The sequence below is a fragment of the Guillardia theta genome, assembly GCF_000315625.1.
Source record: "Guillardia theta CCMP2712 unplaced genomic scaffold GUITHscaffold_19, whole genome shotgun sequence".
Taxonomy (NCBI): Eukaryota; class Cryptophyceae; order Pyrenomonadales; family Geminigeraceae; genus Guillardia; species Guillardia theta.
In genome coordinates, this window is record NW_005434655.1 from 680,285 (window position 1) to 693,622 (window position 13,338).

Sequence of the window (13,338 nt, forward strand, 5' to 3'; positions counted from 1 at the left end):
TCCCCTCGGATCCCTCCCCATTTGATCTCCGAGAGCGTTCATCCGATGTAAGAGCAGGGAGGGAGATGAAATCCTTTATCCTCATCCTCTGCGACTCCGACGAGTTGCTGGAGCCAGCAAATCAGCACGTTGCTGGAAGGAAGAAATAACAGAGGCATGAAGGGAGAAGGGGAGGAGACGAGGGGAGAGGGATTGGGGATGGAGATCATCAAGTGGGAGGGAAGGAAGTGGGAGGACACGAGGAGACAAGTCGGGAGGAGGGGCAGCGGAGGAGGGCGATGACCTTGTGCAAGTTGAAGAGGATGTCTTCGTTGTTTCTGCCAACGAACCACAAGATTTCCTGTGCGGCGGAAACCATGTAATGCTGCGTAATCATGATAAGACTCCTCCTCCTCCTCCTCCTCCTCCTCCTCCTCACCCCCCCCGACACCTCCTCGTCTTCCTCCTAGACCTGCTCCTCCTCGTCCACCACCACCATCATACTGTTCACTTTCTCTTCGTCCTCCTCTCACCAGAAGTGAAGAAGGAACGGCATCCTTGAGCTCGTCGAGCAGTTGTGAGAGAGGAGGAGATAAGTAAGGAGGAGAGACAGGCGAGTTGAAGCGAAGGCTGAGAGCAACAGCGCTGAGAAACAACATCCTTTGACGACTCCTGTAGATAAACATGAGATTCTCTTGAATTACTGAATTGCCGTCCTGCTCCTGCTCCTGCTCCTGCTCCTGCTCCTGCTCCTGCTCCTGCTCCTGCTGCTCCTGCTCCTGCTCCTGCTCCTGCTCCTGCTCCTCCTCGATCAAGATGCACTTTCGATTCCTGAGCGAACTCCCTTCCATCTCTACATGCGTTTCCTCCCACTTTCCTTCTTTCTGCAGAGCACGAAAGCACCTGCCTCATTTCCTCTCCTCTCCTCTTAACCATCGTATGCTTTCTCTGCTCTCGCTGCCTCCCTTTCTTCTCCTCACCCCCTTGCGATTTGCTGCCATCCAGGATGCTCTGCAACCCGGTCGATGAATGATCGTCCTGCGTTGATGTCACCAGGGGAAACAACAGGGAGAAGATAGTGTGCGCCAAAGACAAAGACAAACCAACAGATCATTGCCTCCGTCATCACCGTCGTCGTCATCATCATCATTATCATCTCCATCATCGTCATCGTCATCGTCATCATCATCATCATCATCATCATCATCGTCATCGTCATCGTCATCATCATCGTCATCGTCATCGTCATCGTCATCATCATCATCATCATCATCATCATCATCATCATCATCATCATCATCTCTGTCATGATCATCTCATCATCACCTGCCGCTGAGCCCAGAATAGACCCCAGCGAGCAACACGTCAGGTCCAGAGCCTTCACGTCCTCCTGCCCCTCCTGTCACCAACAACACCCCCGCGCATGATCTGACCTGCTGGAGGAGGAGGAAGAAAACTCGTAAGACTTCTTGCAGAGTCCGAAGCCCCTCCTCCATCCTGTCCTGCCGATCGGACGGCAAGCAGTGGACACGAGAAGCAGCCAAGTTCCTCAAGATGCGGACTGACTTCTTGGTTGCACCCGAGTCGCCCGTGCTTGTCACTAGCTGGATCAATCGGCTGACTGTATCATCTATACTGTCACTGTATATGAGAACACTGTGTAGGTTCTCGGTGACCTGCCGTTTCGTGAGCTGTCAGCACGTTGGGTCCTCAAGGTGAAAGGAGAGAGTGTTCAAGGAGATGAGATACCAGTAGGTAGAGGAAGGGATGTATCAGGATATGAGGAGGCTAGGATGCATTATGAATCTTTCAACACTCACCGTCGTCATCAGCCTGTCTTGGTCCTCCTCAGGTCGATTGTCTTTGCATGACATCAGCATTTTCAGCACGAGGTCCCCGACCGTCCGTTGACGTCTCTTGCTCAACGACGGAAGCTTCATCATCTCCGAGGCAAAGATCGTGATTGCCTCAGCACTGCTCGCATCACAAGCTCTTGTTATGTTTGCAAAGTCTTCCATCAGTCTGTCACACTCCGAGCTGATCTCCAGACACCCAGCAACAAGTCTGGCTGACTCCCTCCTGACCATCCACCATTGCGATCCAAGGAAGTGAACGCCACCGATCTGGCGTGCAAGCTCCTCGATGAATGCTTTCTCCTCCTCGTTGAAGCTTGTCCTCGATTCGACCAACGTTACGGCCATCTTCAACAATCGCATCGACGACATGTAACTTTCCTTCTTTGAGCTCGTCAATACTTTGAGCTGTGAGTGCAGGAACTCCAACATCTTGCTCGTGATCTTGGAAATCCTCATCTCCATAACTTCCCGGGCAGCAAGAGCTAAAAGAACAACCCCGTCCAGCTCTTGTGATAAGAAAGCAATCTCGAACAACTTTTGTGAAAGAGCCACAAGATGACCGTCCTGAGCCTGGAAAGACAAGAATGAGCGTTGATCGAGATGGCGGGCAAATGACAATTAGTGGTCTCAAAACGACGAGTGTGATAGAACGTCTCAACGTCGGGCAACGTGAACAGTTTCTAAGGGTGTTACATCATTCACTCACCTTCATCTCTGCTGCAGCCTCCATCATCCCAACAATCGCTTCCCCAACAAGACTCGCATGACTTCTACTTGCCGTGGGATCTCTGGCGATCTCTATCAGACTGTCTTGGAACATTTCGGAGAACTTGTCGGGCGGGAGGAAAACGCTGAGGGTCCTCCACATCTCAACATGGCTGTAGCTCAGCAGCGAGAGGAACGGATGGAGCTGAGATTGTTGATTCTGAAACTCCTTGACCTTATTGAGATCTTGTGAGCACATCCAACTCCTGATATTCGTGAAGACTTTGCAATCTTCTATCATCGGAACTGTCAGCTCCTCGTCGCTTTGCTTGTGATCAGTCTCGTGATCGTTGACAAGACGGGATATCCACAGCCTTCCTCTCTTCTTGCTGGGTTGAACCAACTGCTCTCTCCCTTCCTCCCTCCCCACCTTCTCCTTCTCCCCCGTCTCCTCCTCCTCCTCCTCCTCCTCCATCGCAACCTGATTGCTCCTTCCGGAGGATTCCACCTTGTCCTCCGACTTCTCTTCCAGCTGGAGCATGTCGCTGAGATCTTGCTCCTCCTCTCCCTCCATGGCCCTCTGCAGGCCCTTGCTGAGAGCAACCCTGACGTCATCACTCGCGCACGTGAGGAAGGAGGAGCGAGAGAGGAGGCCCAGGGCCCTCAGGGACACCCGACGGGCCGGAAGGTCAGACGAGAGGAAGTTTGTAACGATGATACTTGTGAGTTGAGAGGAGAACTGTAGGAACTCCGCCGACGTGGTCAGTCCTTGGTCGACAAGAGCATGGAGGAGGAAGAGGAGGAGGTTGAAGAGAGCAAACAGCTTTAACTTGGTCTCGATGAGCTGACGAGACGCAAGGTCGACAAGCTTGGAGATCTGCGGCCTCAACGAGCTGAGCTGTCGACCAGCGCAGAAAGTGAAGTCCATCCGGAACAAGCTCGAAGCTTTCATCCACAGCTGCTTGACCGAAGACTGAACGTCGTCGTCCGAGTACTTATAAGACAGCAGAAGACTGTTGACAAGTCCCGTGATGCCCTCCAGGCTGCCCGTCATGACCGTCAGAATGTGCATCTCCTGGTAGCATTCAAGGACTCTGTTGAGCGCTCGAACCCTTCTCAGCTTGTTGGTCTCCTCGTCGTCCTCGCTCTGGTCGTCCTGCTCTGCTGTTGTGAGTTTCTGGACTTGTTCGTCAAGAAAGCGGAGGAGGTGAGACTTGAAGGAGGAAGGGTACAGCTGGGACAGCAGCGGAACGAACGTCGCAGCGGAGATCATCATGCTGAGCCGGTCGGAGAGCAGGGACTGGAGGAACTTGCTCAGCAGCGGCAGCATCTTCGTGGGGATGCTCGAGGGAGACAGCGCTTCCATGTGGCCCCAGAGGAGCAACTTCCTGACGACGAGCTCGTCCTGGAGGTCTCGGAGGGACTGAAAGTCGACCCAGGCATCGTCTCCCACCTCCGACCAGACCTGCAGGCTCTCTTTCACTCTCCTGAGTTCCCTGATGGGGTTGAAGAGAGACGATGAGTCGCCCAGCAGCTCTCCAGCTGCCAGCGTCCAGCACTGCACGCTCTGTTCATCCGAGCAGGTGGCATGCACGGCGTCAAGGCAGCCCAAGATCTCCCCGACGGTCTTCCTGGCCCACTGACGGCACATCTCCTCCATCCCTGGGGGAAAGACAAGTTGTCGGAGAGGAAGGGAGGTGTTGCCACAGGCAGTGACGTCAAACTCCTCGTAGATGGTCGTACACTCCTCCATCATCTCACTCCCATCGTACAGGCTGTACTCAAGGGCGACGGGCTTGGGTGAGAAAAACGAGTCACAAACACCCCCTCGCCCCCACAGCAGAGAAGAAACATCATCGTTGTCCTCTAAATGATCTTTCCTGTTCCTCAAGTCCCACCCTGCCCTCGTAAGGATCGATCCTGCTCCTTGCATGACAGCGCGCAGGATGCCGAGCGCGTTCTGCTGCACAACCCGCTCTGAGAGCGGGGTCTCCTCATATTCTGTTTGGTTGATGATGCTGCGAGGGTTTCTGAGAACCATGAAGCAGACTGTCTTCTGCTCGTCTACAATTCTCATGGCTGCTCTCAGCCTGTCGGGCTCGACTGGATCACACCTCATCTCATTCTGGTTTCCGTGCGATCTGATCGGAGGACATGATGTCCTCAACAGGCCAGAGATGTACTTGTACAAGAGGGTTTGCCCCATCAGTCGGATGTTGTCATCGATAGACCACAAACATCCCGCGATCACCTTCTCGAGCTGTTGTGACAACGAGACGCACATCTTGCTCGACTGCAGAAGCAATCATCAGTGCGAAGAGAACAGCGATGCTGGGTGAGACGATGGACGAGAGAGGAAAATGAGAGAGGAAAAACCATCAGTGATCATATCAGCAAGAAATGGAAGGGGGGCTGCAGGATTTGAATTTTTACACCTGCATGAGGATCCCAAGCATGCGCATAGTGAAGATGATTTCCTGAGGACTGCTCGTTTCGAAGAGGTCGAAGTGCAACCCTCGGATAAAGTTCTCTCTGTTTGAAGAGGCGGGGGAAGGGGAGGGGGAGGAGGAGGAGGAGGGCTGGTCTCTCCAGAAGTCTTCATCGAGTAGGACGTTCAGAATCGGAACATGAAGAGTTTCCCAGGCCGCGTCATCGTCAGCAGCCACGGCAGCTTCAAAGAGACGAGAGACCAGCAACGAGCTGCAGAATTGAGCAAACATCACATCATTGAACGAGGCTCGCATTGCTTGCAGAGCGATTGAGCGAACTCTCGGTGGGACGTTGCGAAGAAGCGACTGAGCGGTGTGTTACTCAAGGCGAGTGAAGGGGAAGGGGGACGAGGCAACGCGAGAAGAGAGGGGAGGAGAGGATATGAGGGTTGAAGACGGTTTAGAGGTAGGAAGAAGGCGAGAAGAACAAAAGTCGATGAGACAAGAGACGGACACAAAGAAAGAGGAAATAAAGAATAGGGTCAACATCTGAGCTCACCTGATGGACCAGCTTAAATCTCTTGTAGATTATTCCAAGAGGGCTCTGATGATGGTACGAGTCCGCTGTCGGGATGTTCTGCATGAAGGTAAACAATTTGTCCATGTAAACTCGGATCCAATGCTCTAGGAAATCGGAGAAACTTTCTTGGTGGTTTTGCTTGCTGCTCCAGCTCTCCAAGAAGGACCACGACTCCTGCTGTCGAGCCATTTCGCCAATCCGCTCGAAGATGGCGAACAAGAGAACCAACGCGGCATCAACGACTTGTAGGTTGCAGGCATCCAGGAGGTTTGGAATGGAAATCAGAATGTGAGACAATCTCGATACATCTAAGAGCTGCAAAGTAGTCAGCGACAATGAAAGATGACAAGAAGGAGGGAGAGAAACGCTACGACAACGACTATGATACGAAGGGGACGGAGGGAATCAGGAACAGGATTATAAACTGGTCATCACCAACTCAGCTAAGTAACTATAGCACCTGAACGTCACCCCTCCGGTGGGTCTTGTTGAAGATAACATCCGGCGATCGAGCAATGATGTTCGCAAGAGTTTTCAAACTGCTCGTTGCACCTTCAGTGGTCTCTGGATCTAATATCGTTGAGATCATCCTATCAAGAGTGATTGATAGAGAAGTTTGGAGATGAGAGTTGTGAGAAGTTTTCGTCATGTGGACGAGAGCGTTGACACCTTTCTTAACTGCAATGTAAAGATTCAGGGAAGGGCGATGAAAGAGAAAATTGAGAAAAGTTTGTACCAAAGGATTCGTTCTGTGCAAACATGGCATCGCAGACTGATGGAAACAGCACTTGTTCAAGTTCTTCAACCTTTTGCCGTAACTGTACAAACCGATGATGTGATTCATTGAAGGTCGCCAAGCGTTCAACCACGCTTTCCATCATTGAGAAGATAGGTCCCTGCCAGTGACCAGGAAAGTGCGGGCTGAAGTTCAAATGTAAGTACGAAGGCATCTTGAAGACTTCATGAGCAATCGTTACCTGGTGAGCTGTTGCGAAAGAGTGATAAGATGATGAAGATAATTGATCGAGAGGTCCGCACGTTCCGCAGAAATTCCCTCGCCCTCCAAACAATGCAAGACTCCTTTGGTAGTGATCTTTGCAATCTCGGCCGCGACATCCTCGATATATTCAAGATCGTGGTTGTCATCGGCCTCATCAGAAGCAAGAGGGGATCTCAAAGTGCTCTGAGTATACACGGACAATGCAGAGAACAACCTAGCAATGAATTCATTCTTTCTCTCTCTCACGGTTCGATCCTCCAGCCCAAGGTCTGTGAAGCAGCTCTCCAACGACTTCACCAACCTTGGCCCTGGAACGTGAGAGAGATGGCACAAGGGAAGATCGCAGGGCAGCATCAGACTCCTCCCAAGCATGTTCAGCAAACAACGTGTAACGTTGAAGTGCAAGTCAGGATCCTCCACCCCAAACTGCAGTGCAGTCGACAAAATCTTTGCAAAGTGCAGATCCCATTCCACACTGCTACCAGGAGATTGCAGCCAGCACTCCACCATCTCCATCACCAAACTTGTGTTCTTTGCGAAGGACGGCGGCATGCTCGTTTCCAGAAGCTGCATGACCTGTCTGTGGCTGTGAAACGTCGGCTTCAAGGAAGTTTTCATGTCCTCCCATAGGACAGACGGCAAGGAATCAGGCAAACAGTGTTTGCTCGCTGCTGCTATGCATCTTGACAACACGTTCCGATGACGAAACTTAACAAGATCCCCCGTGCTCAGCAGCGCAACCTCGGATGCGAATGACCTTGACTTGATGCCCATCTGAGGAATATGCATCTCCACATACAGATCGATCATCCTTCTCCAAACAAACCCAATGCATTGCTCCTTCGAACCCATATGAGATGTACAAGCCTCTCCTTTGTCTTCTCCCCCATCCGTACCGACATCCAGGCATTCAAGCAGGTTTGCCTGAGAAAAATTATCACTCGCCGCTACCGTGCCATTAAGCACAGCGCAAACTCACAATGCAGTCTATGTACAAGAGTTCATGAGCGATGGTCATCTGATGAGCGAACAAACTGTTGGCAAGGAGGCAAGCTGCCGTTCTCATGCCCTCTTGCCCGACATGCGTCGCTAATCCATTGCCTCTGAACGAATCCAGCTAAGTCAGGAGCACGACGCGCATGATTCATCTTCACTTACCCGTCGAAGAGTCTGCTGATCAGTTTCAGCCTTGAGGCGGGGAGAGGTCGCTCGAGAAAGCTTGGATGGCTCCCCTCCATCAGAAGCTCCTGGATGGTTCTGTTCGCATATTGAACCATGGTGGAATTGCTGGATAGAGCACTGGAGGGATTCGTCACATAGTGAAGATGCAAGACAACATCATGCCTGAGTGGCAGATACTTCTCCTGCTCCTTCGCAACACACTTGCGCTCTCCTCCATCGCATCTTCCTCCCCGCAATTCAAGGCGCCTCATCGAATGAATCCAGCTTGGCCGTGCAGGCCCGGCACCACTCAGAGATCCAGCATGCCTGTAGCATCGTCTTGTAGGAGAGAGGCTGTCAGTGTGACTTTCTGTCGGCCTCTCTCCCGCCATCATCATCAAGATCCCCACCGCCCACATCGCACCCTTCTGCATTGCGACCACTCCCACGATGGATCGCTAGGGGGTGCCAGCCGGGTTCGCCTCAGCCGACCTACGTACTTTGAGTAAAAAAGGTACATTGCCGCCACCTCAGAATTCAGTGATCACTCGACCGGGTGACGTAGCGGGCCGGCCGGGAGGCCCGGCCCGGGCCTGAGGCCTGCCACGTGTAAGGCGCCACCTAAATAACTTTTTTCTTTACTCAAAGTTAAGTGTTTTAAATTAGTACGGGCAAGGCCCCCGCTAGCCGCCGTGGTAGTACCCGGGTTGTACCGAGAATGGATCGGAGGTACGGGAATGGTACTAGAGGAGCTGTCATAAGAGTGATCACTAAAAGTGAACTAAAATATTTCTAAGAGACTAGTACACTTTTGTTTACTTAACACGAACGTATATTTACGACAGTGACAGTCAAAACTCCTGCAGGGGCGGCGAGCAGGTCGATTGCGAGAAGTCGAGAGGGTTTGAAGGAGAAAGAGGTTGGGAGGATGGGGGCCGGGGCGGGAATGATGGGAAGGTCAACAAGGCAGAAAGCTTGGAGGATGAACGGAGAAGCAAACTGTAAAGAATCTCTCTTGCTCTTGTATTCTTACATGACTTGATAAATCTCTCCTGCAATCTTACGGGACATTGTTCATCCAGTTAGTTTGCATGGGAGCCGACGTCTCGACATTTACAAACGACTTCTGTGAATCCACTTGCCAATGTCCTGCTGCATGGCAGTCCGGCTTCCATCGGCAAGCTGGCATCCAGAAGTCAAGCGAGGATTCAGCAAGAAAGGCACGCAAGGTGAGGGTTCGAATCTTGACACACAAGGTCACATTTGCTTGCAGGAGTACTTGAATAAGATCGTCCGAGAGAACAAGTATGAACCTGTTCCCTATACCACCAAAAACATGCGATACCGTGAAGACCTCTTGACCGAGGATGACCCGATGCATGACATCATCAGCAAGCATCATCGTAGTCACTCACATGGAAGATCTGTTCACTCTGGCAACCTCTCGATGGATCATAGACATAGTTCCAGCCTCCCCCCCCATCATCACAGGATCATCGGGCGGCAGAAAACGACAAGCCCCCAGCCAATGCTCCATCCAATGACGTCTATGCCGAGACCCTCGACGCTGTCCGAGCTTACAGGAGCGAGGTCAACGTGAATAACGTTGAGCAGCGGAGCAAGGAGCTTAAGGAGCTGAAGCGGAGGTGAGGGAGGGAGGGAGGGAGGGAGGGAGGGAGGGAGGCTGATGCACATTTCCGCAGGTTGCTGGAAGAACACGACAGGAGACTAGAAGCGAAGCGCGCGTGATAGCATCGAGAACCAAAGGCTTCAGCTGTGAATCTAGATGCAGCTAGAGTTGGAGTGTCAATCTATCGAGCAAAAGGAATGAAGATGTTGCTATCAAACCTCGTGCTTATGTGAAACAAATTCTATCAGAATCGTCCAGCCGACAAACATTTTGATCCCTTCACAACGAAGTCTCTCGTTGTAAAGTATTTGTGTACCCCGAGAGGAACTGAATAGGTAGTGATACAGAGAGAAAGATCTAAAGCAGGAAAATAGAATCTCCTGTTAACAACCAAGAAGCCCGAACATCTCACAGTAGCCTGGAAGAAGAGCTATCCCCCTTCGACCCGGTAAGGTCGTAGCTGTTCTGCTGCAACTTGTAGACCCATCTTAGCCTTGCGCTGAAAGCTGCCAACAGAAGTTCAAACGAATACCCCCCGGGACCCGGGGAAGAAGGGGCGTACCTGCAACTTTGTAGTCGAACTCTACCTCAGGAGCACTACACCAGCATATCGCCTCCAGCGCCTTGACGTACTCCTCCATCTTCATTCCGGATCAGAGGAGGAACAAGGGCAAGTGGTTGAACCTTGTGGTCATCTATCATCCTGGTTATCCTGTAATGGATCTGATCTTCGGGAAAGCACTTGACATCCCTGCGGAGAGGATGATGAGGGGAGGAGGGATGACGAGAAAGCACGGAGGATACGTGGGAAGTTGAGAAAGGTACTTTGCTTCACAAGAGATCTTGGCAAACGCCATCTCCCGAGCAGATCCATGGTTGTTCTGAACGAAAATCACCTGCCCTATGGTGCGATACTTTTCTGAATGCTTCATGAACTCCTCCAGCATCTTGCAGAAAGACTGCTTCAGGTGCCCTCCGACGCCAAGGATGCCCCCTCCTGTCCAGAACGCCGGGTACTCTGCCTTGATGTGGTTCTCCACCAGCTCGGCGAACCTCGGGGCATCTCTGAAGAGCAGCATGCGGGTGATGATGTCAAATCCGTGCACGTAGAGCCTCGTCGACTTGGCGATTTCCTGTAACGTGCTGGAAGCCGCGGGATCACTTGCGACGACTGTCAGAGTCTGTCAGAAATCGCAGGAAAGCAGCAGTGTAGCAGCAGCAGTAGGAGCCAGGGCAAAGAGAAGAAGGAGGAGCACTAGGAGAAGGACGAGGACAAAAAGATGTAGAGGCGAAGGAGGAGGAGGAGGAGGAGGAGGAGGAGGAGGAGGAGGAGGAGGAGGAGGAGGAGGAGGAGGAGGAGGAGGAGGAAAGCACGTGCAAGGACGGGGCATCAGGGGAGTAGAACGGGCAATAGCCACCTAAAGGAGCTCCAAAGCACACGACGTCTGCTTCTTTGATGCCTGCTGCATGATGCATCGAGCGGCAGATCAGCGCTAGCCCCCCTCCCAGCGAGTGACCCGTATACACAATCTTAGCGCTTCCGGGGTCCTTCAGCGTTTGCTTGCCGACGTTGATGTACTCCAGTATCCGCCCATCGTACGACATGCCATGATCGTCGGCCTCCCCCAGACGCCCGTGAATGCCGTTGTGCACGTTGAACTTCTGCCCATCTGGACCGATGCCGTAGAGGTTCGAACCAAGGTTCACGATCCTAGGAAACGAGCACACGTCAGGCAAGGAGAGCAGGCGCGTCCAGCCCACCAGTCCATGAAGGTGGCGGACCCTCGGAAGACGACGATGATCAAGTTCAACCCGATCTTGTCTGCCAACACAGCAAAACCAGGCCCTGTCTCCTCCGTCCCTTCCCCTTTAGCGAGTCCGTTGGCGCCGACCAGGTGGAACTGATCCTCCACCACGCTCTTGAAGCTGAGCCTGTCCACGTCGCCATGGTAGATCAGGTCCGACAGGAAAGCGCACAAGGAGTCGAGGTGCAGCGACTTGCAGCTCTGAAGAGACTCGAGGCTCTTGCTGAGGCAGTTCTTGCAGCATCCTCCGTAGATGGTCAGGTCGTGGCCCCTCATACAGGCGCAGTGGCAGCAGAGGCAGTCGTAGAACTTGGCGTATCGATTTCCCCTCTTGTTGTACCCGTCCACCCGGTTGCACTCTCCCTTCCGTGCTGAATCGCTGGAGCTCCTTGCCGCTCCGCATTCGTCGCAGGTGAACTGAGGCATGAGGGATCGCTCGAGCCCAGCAGCCGATGCTCAACCTGCGAGGGAGGAACGCGTCAAGGCCTTGGACATAAAAGGCAGAGACTGAGGAGGAGGACGTCCACGGAGAAATCTAGAGCGACAACGGAAGGAGAGGGGAGGGGGGGGGGGAGGGGGGGATGTCAACAACATATCATGATGAACAGGAGGAGGGAGGGGCAAGGATCGCATAGGGAGGAACACTGTCACAGATGAGGTTTCTAGTCGAGACAAGACTTCTTCATCATCCACACAAGACAGGGGAGCAACCAGGACAAGTGAAGTAGCTTGCAGAACAAGACATCTCGATCATCAGCAACCTTGTGTTCGTGCTGTTAAAGTGCCTACTACACCATCGAGCCCTCCCCTAACGTCTCCTCGTCATTCCTCGCTCACCTGTGTTGCTGCCCTGTCCAATCTGATCGGGTTTCTCGAGTATTGAAATCAATATTGAATTACTGTCTTTAGTCTATCTATCTATTTGAAGTGAGGCTGGCCGAGAATCTGTACTTTGAATATGTCACAAAGTTTACTCAAATGTGTTTTTGCGCCCTTGGAGTGCGTTGAGATTCGGGTCTCCTCCTGCTGCTCCTGCTCCTGCTCCTGCTCCTCCTGCTCCTCCTGCTCCTCCTACTCCTGCTCCTGCTCCTGATCCTGCTCCTGCTCCTCCTACTCTTCCTGCTCCTCCTGCTCCTGCTCCTCCTGCTCCTCCTGCTCCTCCTGCTCCTGCTCCTGCTCCTGCTCCTCCTGCTCCTGCTCCTGCTCCTGCTCCTGCTCCTGCTCCTGCTCCTCCTGCTCCTGCTCCTGCTCCTGCTCCTGCTCCTGCTCCTGCTCCTGCTCCTGCTCCTGCTCCTGCTCCTGCTCCTGCTCCTGCTCCTGCTCCTGCTCCTGCTCCTGCTCCTGCTCCTGCTCCTCCTACTCTTCCTGCTCCTCCTGCTCCTCCTACTCTTCCTGCTCCTCCTCCCTCCCTCCCCTGTCTGCCTGGTCCCGATACTCTCTGTCACTTTCTGATCGATCCACGTCCTGAAGGTTGTAATGCCTTGAACGTCAGGAGGGAGAGGAGGGAGAGGAGGGAGAGGAGGGAGAGGAGGGAGAGGAGGGAGAGATGACGGGAAGTTGCATCAGAATCTTCTCAGCTCGGAAAGTCTCGCCTGAGACAAGCAAGGGTGTTCCTCTTGCCAACATCAGGGTACCTCGCTTGCAAAGAGGGCTCGACGCGAAGCCATGGAGTCTGCCTCCTGGGCTGAAGCAGAAGCTGAAGGCCGTGTATGAAAGGTATAAAAAGTCAGGCGCACAAGGAGGAGGAGACATTGAAGAGAGCGAAGTTTGGATGAGTTTGAGCATGAGCCCCAAACAGATCCAGCAGCATGCCGAGAGCTCACGATCGTTCAGCGTGTTCGAGAAGACGATCGCGAGAGAGTGGGAGCTGACCTGCAAGACTGAGCGCCTCTCTCAGCTCGGTATCTTGCGCTCCATCGCCGAGGTCATCCCAGGAGGAGACGCCAGTGACCCCCTAGCAGATATCCTTGAGCTCGCGCCGGAGGCGCTGCGTGAGTACTGCGCGTCGTCGATCAGCAATGCTGTGGAACGAAAGCTGCTCGGGGAGCGATCAGATACAACAGGAGGTGACCAGGAGAAGGAGGAGGAGGAGGAGGAGGTCATGTCGGCGGGCAATGGAAAGTTCCTTCTCTCTGATGCCCGCACTGCGACGTTTGGGGGGCTGGAGAAGTTTCATGGGGGGCTGGTGGAGCT

The 13,338-nt window shown here is 53.1% G+C and overlaps 3 protein-coding genes across 3 annotated transcripts; 1 reads left to right on the plus strand and 2 right to left on the minus strand.

Annotated features, from left to right (window-relative positions):
- Nucleotides 1-38: 38 nt before the first annotated feature.
- GUITHDRAFT_105229 (hypothetical protein) lies at nt 39-7,826 on the minus strand (the record flags this gene model as incomplete). The annotated part of the gene is made up of 16 exons (XM_005836076.1): nt 39-107; nt 284-364; nt 513-863; nt 913-1,017; nt 1,083-1,281; nt 1,329-1,369; nt 1,413-1,655; nt 1,800-2,405; nt 2,542-4,833; nt 5,529-5,864; nt 6,010-6,227; nt 6,286-6,367; nt 6,416-6,470; nt 6,527-7,473; nt 7,529-7,652; nt 7,708-7,826. The coding sequence occupies 16 exons, from the start codon at nt 7,824-7,826 to the stop codon at nt 39-41; spliced, it is 5,868 nt and encodes a 1,955-aa protein (XP_005836133.1).
- Nucleotides 7,827-8,801: 975 nt separating this feature from the next.
- On the plus strand, nt 8,802-9,459 carry GUITHDRAFT_105230 (hypothetical protein; the record flags this gene model as incomplete). Its single annotated transcript, XM_005836077.1, has 4 exons — nt 8,802-8,939; nt 8,984-9,056; nt 9,218-9,356; nt 9,414-9,459. 4 exons carry the CDS (start codon nt 8,802-8,804, stop codon nt 9,457-9,459), a joined length of 396 nt encoding a protein of 131 aa, XP_005836134.1.
- Nucleotides 9,460-9,748: 289 nt separating this feature from the next.
- GUITHDRAFT_105231 (hypothetical protein) lies at nt 9,749-11,571 on the minus strand (the record flags this gene model as incomplete). Its single annotated transcript, XM_005836078.1, has 6 exons — nt 9,749-9,846; nt 9,903-9,981; nt 10,025-10,091; nt 10,136-10,511; nt 10,759-11,051; nt 11,102-11,571. The coding sequence occupies 6 exons, from the start codon at nt 11,569-11,571 to the stop codon at nt 9,749-9,751; spliced, it is 1,383 nt and encodes a 460-aa protein (XP_005836135.1).
- Nucleotides 11,572-13,338: the final 1,767 nt, after the last annotated feature.